The sequence below is a fragment of the Girardinichthys multiradiatus genome, chromosome 12, assembly GCF_021462225.1.
Source record: "Girardinichthys multiradiatus isolate DD_20200921_A chromosome 12, DD_fGirMul_XY1, whole genome shotgun sequence".
Classification (NCBI taxonomy): domain Eukaryota; kingdom Metazoa; phylum Chordata; class Actinopteri; order Cyprinodontiformes; family Goodeidae; genus Girardinichthys; species Girardinichthys multiradiatus.
The window spans coordinates 30,667,463-30,680,237 of record NC_061805.1 but is presented as its reverse complement, the minus strand read 5'-3'; the positions used below and the strand labels follow the sequence as shown (position 1 = coordinate 30,680,237).

Below are 12,775 nucleotides of genomic sequence, written 5' to 3'. Positions count from 1 at the left end.
CCTAAGCCTAATAGGATGCTTGCATGAGCAGAATATTTTTATGTAAAGAATAATGGTGGAAAATTTCAGTGCATTTAAAACTGGTCACTTTTACAGTATCTGCAGACAACCTACAGCACAGCACTTTGTCTCTTTCAGTTTAATAGAAATGTCAATAACCAGATCAAAGTACTGTGCTTATTGTTTTTTTGTGTTATGTCACTTTTAAGTAATGCCAAGCTTTATAAAGGTAGAGCAGCGAGAAGAAAACATAGAAACATCCTTTATTAGTTCTCTTTGATTTGACCACCAGTCAGCCAGACCTCTCCACAGAGTCGGACATGTGTGCTTCCTCTTATCACTCGCTGTAGTGCATTCCTTGTATTTCGCTCTCACACCTTGAATTATTTATTGCTCACTCGACCTTATACCCTTTTTGGTTCTGTCATTCTCTGTCAGCTCATTTTCTATCCGAAAGATCTTTTTTATAGAGGTTTTCCCTGTTTTCTTTATTCCAGCAGGACAAGGGTTTTGTTGTGATCAAGACAAATGTTCAGAATATTTATCTCCTCACTTTCTTTCATTCATTTGTGAAAAACATCTATATTGTTGAAAATTATTAAAATTATGGTTACTTTACATGTTTTTATGATAGTTCTCTAGTTTAAAGGTGTTCGTGTATAAATCATGTCAGTATGTTGAAAGTATTAATTTGATTAATAACAGTTTAGTAACGTAATTCTGCATTTAACCCCGGACAGATGTGACAATAGCTGCTTCGAGTGCCTGGGACCCGGGGAACTAAACTGCAGCAGCTGCAACAGTGGCTACAACCTGGAGGCAGGAACCTGCATGGTTAGCACCGTCTGCAAAGATGGTGAGTTGTCAGCTTTCTTATTAGTGTGTGCATTTTAATTATTAGTTCCTAAATGCTAATTATTAATGCAATAAAATAGTTTAGTTGGACAACCATTTAGTGTAGAAATGGGGTCATTTTTGAACATGTTGGCTGATGTTTAGATGGACTAAAACATTAATTCAACAGTGGAGTAAAATATGTAAAAGATAGTTTTACAATGCGATCCGCTTGTGGCCTTTTAATACTATTTTGAGCTTTGTACCAACAACTTGACTAAACCGCTCACTCCTGTGGTTTCAAAGCGAGAGGCAATTCTGTCGTTGCTTTCATGCCTCTGGCTTCTGTGCTGCCTTTTGACCATTTAGGCCTATAACATCCTGTTTCTCTGGAAATGCTCACTGAAAAGAGCTCCATCTCTGACAACAGTTTTTCCATGTTTCTGAGTGCACAGCCTTGAAGTTTGCTTAATAACGTCTGCTTTCCTTGCATGCATCTTTTTTTGTTGTGCTTAAATTTTTTTTCTCTTCTCTGCACTTTATGCTCTGCTCTTTTTCCCCTCAAAACTGTGCATGTTGCGTCTATGACTCTTTAGACAGAAACAGTTTTGACTAACCCGCTGACCTCTTGGCCTCATGATGGTCTGCGCTTGTGATTTCCTGCTTTGGCGAGGATGTTCTAGTTGATCTGAAAACATAGCCGTGTGATGAGATAAGGCTTTGAGGAGAATCGTGCCTTTGCTGCGTCACCTTTCTGTTGATGATCTTTATTACTTCTAGTGCACCCCCTGTCTGTCTCCTATCTCCCTAAAACAAAACAAAAGGCTCCTTTTGTTGCTTAAAATCTCCTCAGGAGAGTGCTTTTCTTTAAAGCCAATTATAGGTGATGAACAGGGTTGCAAGCTGTACAGACGGGGGGTCCACTGCGAGTTTCCTTGTTTTGTAAAATGAAATGAGTTTTTTGGGGAAACAAAATCATTATTTTACTAATTGTGTGACACTTTTTCTCTTTTTCCATCTGTTGTCTTTCCCCCAAATCCATTTTCTGTTTTTCCTGACATGGATCCAATCACCCCGCTGGACTACAATCCTTTTCCACCTCGATGAACACCACCTGTGATTGGATCAAAACAAAACTCCTTCCTGTCACCTGAACCTTCTCCTGGCCAATCACGTGGCTCTGCCGGTCGTTTTTAATGGCTCTTCCTTGTGTGTGTTTCTCTGTATTGTCTCATCTCTTCCAACCTCTCTCCCCCCCTCCCTCCTCTTGTACCTCCTCTTCCTGGTCTGTGGAAAGCAAATGAAGAATCTTGGGCAGAAGGTGGTTTCTGTGTGCTCGTTAAAAAGAACAATCTCTGCCAGAGGAGAGTGCTGCAGCAGCTGTGCTGCAGAACGTGCTCGCAAAAGGGGTAACGGGACACTGTCACCGGGCACGAAAGGGAGTGCATGGAGAGGTGGGGACTTGGGAGCAAAGAGGGCAACCCTCTCCTTCTTCAGCCCCCCACCCTTCCTCTACCTGCCCGAGCATTCACAGTCACATAATTTATAAGAAAATCTGTGCCTCTTTAAAGGACTGCATCGGAGGTGCGATGACAGGACTACAACAAACCTACCTTTTTTCAGTACTGGGACAAACACGTGGTCAGGGTGTAAAACGACTGGGACTTACTTCAAGAAAAATGAGCAAATGAAAAAACAACAAAAACAAACAAAAGAATAAACGTGTTGGTATTTTGTGACCAAAGCATTGATGCCAAAATAATTGAACCTTCGTTTTATTTGTTGCCAGTGTACAGAGCATAGTTAAAAACAGGAGCCTCTCAGCCTGCGAATCTCTCAATACATCTGTGTCCATTTTTGTTTTGGCCCCTCTTTCTCATCTCTCTCCAGTGCTAACAACCAACAGATGGAGAAAGGGAACATACAGTAGGAAAGGCCATGGTTTTCTGCCTGTAAATATACGTCAAAGAAAGAGAGGATTAAAAAAACGTAGCTCACTCGGTAATGTGAAATTAACGCGTGTCTGGGCTGACTTTGGCTGTTTGAGGAGCGAGGAGACAAATTTACACTTTAATACGTAACACACATGCAGTGCACTGATGCATATATATATATATATATATACACACCACACACATGCACCTTTTAAACATGAGCGCAGACATAAATCAGCCATTACTTGAAGTTAGTAATGTTGTAAGCATACGCCAAGATTCACGTTACTGAGCAGAACCAACTCTTTTCGTTTACTTTAAACATCCATCTGCCCTCTGAGTAGTGTGTGTGTGTGTGTTTATCTTTATTGCCATGTCCAGGAGATTGCCATTAATTCTTGATGTAAGCCCAGACTGCATTGATTCATTCAAGAGTCGACAGTCATTCTTTCCGGTCTTTCTGCAGGGAAGGGAGCTCTGCAGTAAGTTGTTATGAATTTTTGGTACTAGGGATGTACCGATGCCACGCTTTCACAAGCGTGACGAAGATTCATGGCCCAAAAGCTGAGGACCGACTTTACCCGCTACAGTGACTAACAATTTAAAAGCTTCTTGTTTTACTTTGTCAGATAAGGAAACTGCAATACCACTCAGACTTGTTACAGGGATCTGAAATTCATTGAAATTGTGGTTTCTTTTTCCCACATGCCCTATATGACACAGCCTAAAGGAACTTTTGTCCAGTAATGATATTGTATTTGTATCGGTGCATCCCTATATGTTACTATTCTCAAATAAAATAGAGTTTTAGACGTTTCTGCTCTCTTTATTCTGTTACGACAACGCACATGAACTGAAGTTCTCCACAACAATTTGGATTTACGGAAGGTCAGAAAAATATCCAGTTACTGTTGTGTTTTATCTACAGATAGATCTCACTGACAAGTTAAATTTAAATATTGGCTCATTTTGGACAAATTAAGGTGTGTTCGAAGCTAGTTCAGTCATCCATCATGTTTATTTCCATTTTTTTACATTAAAGCGGGACTGTGAGTCTCAGAACTCTAAGCTGTGTTTTTCTGTGATGAGGGCAATAGAGGTCAGAGGGCTGTGTTTCCCTTCTCTCAGTCTTTGAGCTTTACCTGATGGAGCTCGCAAATTATTCTAGAGATGCTGGCTTTTAGAAATTGAACAACGACAACAAAAAAACAGAATGAAAATTAAACCTAAAAGGAAAAAAAAATCAAACTGGTACTTTGTGGTGGGTGTTAACGCCTGCAGCCTGAAGCATTTACAGTATTAGATGAAGTGTTGTTCTGTGGACTGGTTAATGGTTGTTGGTGATTTGTAATAAAGATCGAGTCCCCTGTTTGGGTTAACAGAAGCTTAATCTTGGTCATTGTTTAAGATGACTTTTGAGTGTGTGTGTGTGTGTGTGTGTGTGTGTGTGTGTGTGCGTGTGTGTGTGCGTGTGCGATAGTAGACACACACATACAGCCCCTTGTATAAAAGCTGTTTTAATGTGTATTTGTGACATATCTGTGACAATGCATTATTAATGTTACTCAAAGTCCTAGTTTTGAAAATCTTTTTTTATTACTTTTACTTAAGTGTTCTTATTAAAATGTTTAATCTGTTTACGGTTCTCTTGTCTTATCTAAATTTTTTAACTATAAAATAATTACTGGATTGGCATCATTAATTATTTAGCTTTTTTTTTTTTATTATTTTGGAATTTGGTTTTACTCCACACAGAGTTACTTTTTAAAAATCATCAATTTTTATCAATCCCACTGATTAAATGACCGTTTCACATCCTTGAGGCTGAGTGTTTTGGAGAAGATGGAGTTTAAAGCAGATATTTATATAACCTAAATTAAAACCCTAAACTTTCTTTTCTCACTGACAGTGGTTTTTATAAACTTTATTTAAAGTTTCTTTCCTTTCATTATAGCCAAACACTTCAGCTTTAGTTTCATAAAACCACAGGAGATGTCTCCAAAATGAATTGCAAACTGTAATCTGGCTTTTTTTTTATTGTTCTTGAATTAATGGCTTCTTCCTCTCTGGGTGGCTTTCCAGCCCATGTCATTACAGGACTTATTTCACTGTAAATAATGACACTCTTGACCAGCTTCAGCCACACTCTGAAAAAGGTCTTTTGCTTTTGTTGTGAGGTTGATACGCATTTCTTACTAAACCACACAGTATGATGTCTGGACATTCCCATGCTGTTTATATGTGTGAATATTTGTTAGAACAGTTCAAGGTGGCTCCTTCAGACATCTGGAAATTATATCCAGCTATGACATGGAGGTCTGCAATTATCTTCCTGATAGAATACATCCACAGGTGCACCTCCATTCAAGTCACATGCTATGAATTAACAAAGCTGAAGTTTACGAAGCCATCAACATCTGGGCTTTCCCAAATTGTTTCATCCAAAACAATCTGAAGAAAGTAATAAAAAACCCATTCTGATATTTAGAAAGTGAAAATAATTCAGGTTATCCAAACTGACATAAAACAATGAAAGTTTAGTCTAATTTAATGTCAAATTATGAGGACAAAATGACTACGTCATTTTATGTAGTGTGTGCAAAAATCTGGTTTCGAATCAGATGGAGTTAAGACTATTTATTTACGGTGGTTGCTTAGAGCTGCATAATGAAGATGCTTCACCTCACATCCAATATTTATTTTATAACCTATTTGCATTCATAATTGCAATTGGATGAGATTGAATAGTTGTTGCTCTAACTTCATATTACAGTTACCACCTCACTAAATACAGTATTAACATATTGACTGAATTGTATGCTACATTAGCAGTGTTTCCACAACAAATTGGCACTTATAGTATAAGGCATACATACTGTATCTCACTAAAGTGAGTACACCCCTCTCATTTGTGTAAATATTTTATTATACCTTTTCATGTGACAACACTGAAGATGTGACACTTCGATACACTGTAAAGTAGTCAGTGTACAACCTGTAAAATGGTGTACATTTGCTGTCCCCTAAAAATTACTCAACAGTCAGTTATTGGTGTTTAGACCGCTGGCAATAAAAGTGATTACACCACTAAATGAAAATGCCCAATTTGTGCCCAATTAGCCATTCCCCCCCCGGTGTCATGTGACCTGTTAGTGTTACAAGGTCTCAGATTTGAACAGGAAGCAAGTGTGTTAAATTTGGTGTTATCGCTCTCACAATCTCATACTGGTCACTGGAAGTTCAACATGGCCTCTCATGGCAAAAACTCACTGAGGATCTGAAAAAAGAATTGTTCCTCTACATAAAGATGGCCTAGGGTAGAAGATGATTGCCAGCAACCTGAAACTGAGCTGCAGCACCATGGCCTAGATCATACAGTGGTTTAACCGGACAGGTTCCAGTCAGAACAGGCCTCACCACGGTCGATCCAAGAACTTGATTACACGGGCTCAGCTTCATATCCAGAGGTTGTCTTGAAAATAAACATCTGAGTGCTGCAGTATTGCTACAGATTGAAAGGGTGGAGGGTCATCCTGCCAGTTCTCGGATCATACACTGTATCAAACTGGTCTGCATGGCTAGCATCCCAGAAGGAAGCCTCTTCTGTGGGGCATCCTCAAATCGAAGGTGGATGAGCACAAGCCCTCTAATATCCTCCACCTTGATAATGTTGTCATGGAGGAATGGAAGAGGATTTCAGTGGCAACCTGTGAAGCTCTAGTAAACTCCATGCCCAAGAGATTTAAGGAACTGCTGGAATATAATGGTGGCCACACGAAATAGTGACATTTGAGGCACATTTTTGACATTTTCATTTAGGTGTGTACTTACTTTTGTTGCCAGCAGTTTAAACATTAATGGCTGTGTGTTGAGTTATTTTGAGGGGACAGCAAATTTATACTGTTATACAAGCTGTACACTGACTACTTTACATCAGACTGTCATATCTTTGGTATTTAACTGTAAAAAGATATAAAATATTTATAAAAATGTGAGATAGTGTGCATATACACTGCTTAAAAAATAAAGAAACAGTTTACAAACACATCAGATCTTAATTGGAAAAAGTCATGCTGCCATGTGTTTGGAATAAAAGGATGCCACATCATTTGATGAAAATAAAAATAATCAACCCACAGAGGGATTCATCTGAAGTCACAGAGGAATGTAGACTGAAAACTGATGCAGCAGGCTAGTCCAACTTGCTGAAATGTCATTACAGCAACTCAAAGTGGTGCTCAGTAGCTCCCATGTGCTTGTAAACATACCTGATAACGCCGGGGAATGCTCCTTATGAGATGATAGATGGTGTCCAGAGGTATCTCCTCCCAGATCCTGACCAGGGCATCACTAAGCTCCCTAAAGCCTGAGGTGCAACTTGGTGCCATTGGATGGACCTAAACATGATGTTCCAGAGATGTTCTATTGGGTTTAGGTCAGGGGTGTTTGGAGGCCAGTCAATGGTATCAATGCCTTCATCCTTCAGGAACTGTCTGCATTTTACAACAAGAAGCTGGGGATCATCATGCATCAGGAGGAACCCAGGACGTACTTCACCAGCTAAGGGTCTAACAATGGGTCTAAGGGTGTCATCTCGATACCCAGCGGGAGACAAGCTGCCATCATTTGTCCTGTACAGGTCTGTGCATCCCTCCATGGATATACCTCACCAGACCAACACTGACCCACCACCAAACTGATCATCCTGAACAATGTTGCAGGCAGCATAACGCTCCCCACAGCTTCTTCAGACACCTTCACATCTGTCACATGATCTCAGAGTGAACCTGCTCTCATCTGTGAAATGAACAGGATGCCAGTACAAAACCTGACAATTCTGGTGTTCTCTGGCAAATCCCAGTCGAGCTCCATGGTGCTGGGCAGTTAGCACAGTGCCTACTAGAGGACATCAGACCCACAGGCCACCCTCGTGAAATCTGATTCTAATGGTTTGGTCAGAGATTTTCACACCAGTGGCCCGAGGGAGGTCACTTTGTAGGACTCTGGCAGTACTCATCCTGTTCCTTCTTGCACAAAGGAGCAGATACTGGTCCTGCTGATGGATTAAGGACCTCTGATGGCCCTGTACAGCTCTCCTAGAGTGACTGCCTATCTCCTGGAATCTCCTCCATGCACTTGAGACTGTGCTGGGAGACACAGCAGACCTTCGGGCATTGGTACATATTGATGTGCCATTCTGGTGGAGTTGGACACTTGTGCAACCTCTGTAGGGTCCAGGTTTCACCTCATGCTACCAGTAGTGACACTGACCCTCGGTGTCAAACAAAATGAGAAAGGAAAAAATGTCTGGCCTCCACCTGCAAAATCATTGCTGTTGTCCTTGCTGCACAATGAGACAACCCCGTGTTCAAAGACATGAAGTATCAGAAAATGTAATAAAAGGCTGACATTTTACTTTCCCCTAAAACCTTAACATTGAAATAAAATCAATGGTTTTACCTTAAAGCAAATATTTTTAATGTAAAAGGTAAAAAAAAACTCATAAGACATAAATCTTTGGATTGTAAAAGTTGCTGAACCCTGCTGTAGACTTTTAAATAAGGTTTCCAGAATCTAGTTTGCTCATTATGTTCCCGGGTTCCGTACACAGGTGGACGGACCTGTGTAACAGTGCTTGGTAATGAACATTGGAGTTTTAAAGTATTATGAACATGTATCTAGATTACTGCAAATAAATTCTTTATAAATTTAAACTGCCTTTTTTTGTGCTGGGGTGACATTTAACCTTGAAAGATCAGCTACATCAGGATTTGAAATGTCTGGACTTTTTTAATCACCTCAAACTTGTTTTAGAAAACCTGTAGTCTCTGGCAGTTGATCCTCTGGGAATTGTTAAACTAAAACCCATTTTTCATCAATCATGATTTGAAAGCAGACGCGTTTGGGTAGGGATCTGGTGGATTTGAGGCAAAGTCAACACAGATTGCCCCTCATTGCTGTGTCTTTAGAGTGATTCCTAAATTTTTGCTGAAAAACACGCCAATACAGCCTGTAGGTAAACAAAATTAGTATAAGAATACAAAAATCCCTAAAAGGTTTCAGTGTACTACAACCTCCTAAATAGACGATTAATGGTATTAACATGATTTTAATACAACATGGTTAGAGTTGAGGTCTAGTGCAACACGACAGGGACAGTGTGTAAAAGGCCTCGAACGTTTGTTAGGGAACGTTTGGGAACAAACAGCATCATGAAGACCAAGGAACACAGCAGAGAGGTCAGGGAGAATGTTTTGGAGATGCAGGGATAGATTTCCACACAGTTCCCGTAGCTCTGAGCTACTACTACTTCTCTGTCCATTATTCAGTAACATAAAAGAGTATGAGCATCTCAAACCTACCAAGACATGACCCTCCACAACTGTCATTTCTACATTCCCTAAAAATCTGGCCCTTTTTAGAAGAGTGACAATAACAAAGTCACTATTGAATGAAAACCAGAAGAAATCCTGTTTGCAGTTTGCCACGAGCCATGTAGGAGACACAGCAAACATGTGGAAGAAGATGGTCTGGTCAGATGAGACCAAAATTAACTTTGTCCTACATGCAAAACGCTTTATGTGTTTTGCATGTAGGACAGTACAGTGTGAAAACACCAGAAAACACCATCCCAATTTCAAAACATGGGGTGCCAGCATCATGCTGTGGGGTAGATAGTCTGAGTTGATGTGAAATGGATAGAATTAAAACAAGGTGATCACAAAAGACTGGAGAGGTGATTCTTTTTGTGGCTATAAATAAATTTAGTTCATCTAAACTGAAAGCAAAGACGGCTCTTAAAGTTATAAAGATTGCTGACCCCTGGTTTAGACCAAAGCATGTTAATGTGTTAGAATGGCCTAGTCAAATTTCAGACCTAAATCTAACTGAGAATCTTTGGCAAAACCTGAAAAACCGATGTTTATAGGCTCTCTGTCCAATCTATCTGAGCTTGGGCTAGTCAGCAAACACAATCTATGAAAAACTTCATTCTCTAGATATTTAAAGCTGGTAGAGACATTGATTCAAGACTTGCAGCTATAAATTTAGTGAAAGGTGGTTCTCCACAGAGGGCTGAGTAGAAAAACACACAACACTTTTCCTATTTTTATTTGTAAAAATATTTGAAACCCACACATCCCTTTCCTTCCACTTTATAATTAGATGTGGTTATCACATAAAAGATCAATGGTTAAAGCTTAAGAAGTATCAATACTTTAGCAAGGCTCTTTATGCTGGGGTATTATTCTGAACATTGATCATTTTTTAAAAGAATATAGAAGATTAATTGGATCAATATACTACATATAAATTACGAGTATTGAATGTTTGAACTCGGGTCAAGATTTGCAGAATCTAAAAGCTGTAGTTATCTGATCACCTGCAGGATTTAATTTTTCTGCTTTCTTGGACTGTAAAGATGTAGAAAAATTGGGGACCTCGAAATCAGAATCAGGTGTAGAAGTTGTCAGCATTGTCTCATGACAGCAACTGTTGGTGTCCTTACAAGCTCAGGAAATAAGTTATACCACCCTAAATGACGCCCTCTCTGTCTTCTTCTGACCGTTAAGTTCCTGGATGGCACTCCATAGTGCAGGTTTCTGCTGTGTAGAGCTGTGTGGTCCTCCGTCCGCTGCAAAACCTGTCTCTGTCTGCTTTTGTGTGGGGGTGGGTGTGAGGAAGAGTATCGGCGTTTATCCGGGGGGCCATTTGAATGGTTTCAGCAGAGCTCGGCTGAATAGGAAGCCACTGCCTGTTGTGTTTGTACACAGAAAAGCTCTTTGTTTTCCAGAGGAACAATTGAGCTTTTCATCGAAAGCTGGAGAGCACAGACAAACCTCACCGCTACTGAGAAAGATGCTCTTGGTTTCACACATACACAAACATCCTGCTCCATCGTTTTGCTTAAACCAGTGTCTGTCACCTTTGTTTAATAGCAAAGTCATTAGAGACAATGTTTACGCCTCTTTTGTTTGCCTGTCGTTTTCTTTGAAGTAAAGTTTATTGAAGGTTGATGGACATTTGGAAATTTTAGTTCTATACCAGCAGTATAAGACAGTTTACATGCATTTTCAGATGTTTGGTCTTTTATTCTTGCAAGGAAAAAAACATTTGGCAAACCTTATTTATGTGGATTTATTGCACAATAACTCTGGTTCTTAATTGTACCCAGTGTGGAATCGCGATTGCATATCCACCCAGAATGCAATCATAATTGTGATAATGTTTTTGATGCAATGATTCTTGATTACTCTGCCAGGTGTTGAGGTTTCTGGCAACCAAAGCTCAATTTTCTGCACTTCTGAAACCCACGCACAATTTTAGCAAGAACTCAGACAAAAGCAAAGTTAGTCTCTGCAGTATTTCTGCTTTAATAATGATGCTTTCACTACTTGGTCACAAATAAGAATTTAAAGGTCATCACTTCTGTCAGTCTGCCTCAGTGGCAGGTTACATTGTGGCTACATTGTGAACTGCCACTGTCATTGTGTGAATATGTGTATGAATGGGTGGATGACTGATTGTAGTGTAAAGCACTTTGGGGTCCTCAGACTTGATAAAGCACTATACAAGTGCAGGCCATTTACCATTTATATAATATTTCCATTTTGTTTTTGTTAAGGCTCCTAGCTCACAGTAGTTATATTCATTTTGCATGATCAAAATTGAGAAATATGTAAAAAGCATAAAAGGAAAAAAAACAAACAAACAGAAGGCAGCATAGAATGCATCCGAAAGCTGCAGATGAGTGAAGATGTCATGTTTGATATGCCAAACTCAGGTACTATTGCTTAGCCCAATTTCTACCCAAGACAAGAGTAGTTATATCTAAGTTAATAGTCTGAAACTGAAATTTAAGTTCATTAAATGAGGTTTTGTAAAACAAAATCTCGAGAGAGGAGGAGGAAGTAAGTAAATGTTTAGAGACATAACAAACTGGCACCCTATTGTGGAATTGTAAAGCACTCTATGGCCAGTCTGCCAGTAATTTACAGCAGTAATGGAGGACAATTGTGACGAAAACTAATATGAAACATAAAAAATCTGCTGGCATTCAGAACGATGTCATTTTCACTCCAATTCCAACTAGTGTTGCTACTCTGATGTTTACAGGCATGCGTCAGTTTAGATTGACATTAAGGCCGTTAGTCATGACACTCAAATTCTGTAAACATGTCTATAGTTAGTTTTCTATACTGTTTGGCCGTAAAAAGTCACTTCAAGCCAAGGCTACACACCTGGTGGTTGGAAGGGATGTTAAAATACTGACATGGATCTCCTTTCTGCTTTTTTTTCATTGAAAATAAATAGTGTTTAAATATGCAGATGAATGATTAGGAGAGTACGGTTGTTGATTTAGCACAATCTGTGAACATCAGCAGAAGCTTTGTGTGAACAGAGGACACAAAAATAAAAACTGCTGTAAAGCCTTTTCTTACCTGAGGAACATTGTACTTACAAACAACACCAGGGGTCACGTCAGCGGTCTGGCTGTTGACTCTCTGCTGGAGCTATCAGCCCCCAGCCAGGGCATGGACTATGTAGTGCTCTCTTTCTTTCTGCAAGTTTGGGTTGTTTGGTCTCTTAAATCCAAAATTCAAATTGTTTAATAATCCCCTGGCAAAATTGTTCACAATGGAGATACTGTTTTATCTTTGTAGCAAATTTGCAAATTTTCTCCTTTTTCTGTGTCACCAATAAGCAGCCACACAACTGTTAACCATCTTCTACTAAAAATGTTTCTATTTTTAATCATGAAAACAATCAGTATCTTATGCACAACATGGGTCCTTCGGACACTGCAGATCCAGATAATACATAATGAATAGATTGGACTCACCTAAGAGATGTGACTACGAAGACTTTTTGCTGTCAAAATTTACTTTTGGAATTGCTTATATTGGTCGATTGTGATTTTTTTTGATTTGTAGAATTACTTTCAAAATTTATACATTTTTGTAGCTCTAAACTATGATGATATTTGTCCTTTAAAGTTTTTTTTTCCA

The 12,775-nt window shown here is 39.3% G+C and overlaps 1 protein-coding gene across 7 annotated transcripts in view; it reads left to right on the top strand.

Moving 5' to 3' along the window:
• Positions 1-12,775, top strand: part of pcsk5b (proprotein convertase subtilisin/kexin type 5b) — a 117,894-nt gene that overhangs the window by 78,155 nt on the left and 26,964 nt on the right. For 3 of the 7 annotated variants that reach the window (XM_047380889.1, XM_047380890.1, XM_047380891.1), the window contains exon 20: positions 741-856. In XM_047380889.1, coding sequence (XP_047236845.1) covers positions 741-856 — 116 coding nt within the window. Of the gene's footprint in view, positions 1-740; positions 857-1,858; positions 2,110-2,131; positions 3,585-12,775 lie in introns of those variants that run through there. The other 4 variants (XM_047380892.1, XM_047380894.1, XM_047380895.1 and 1 more) reach the window with 3 other exon arrangements.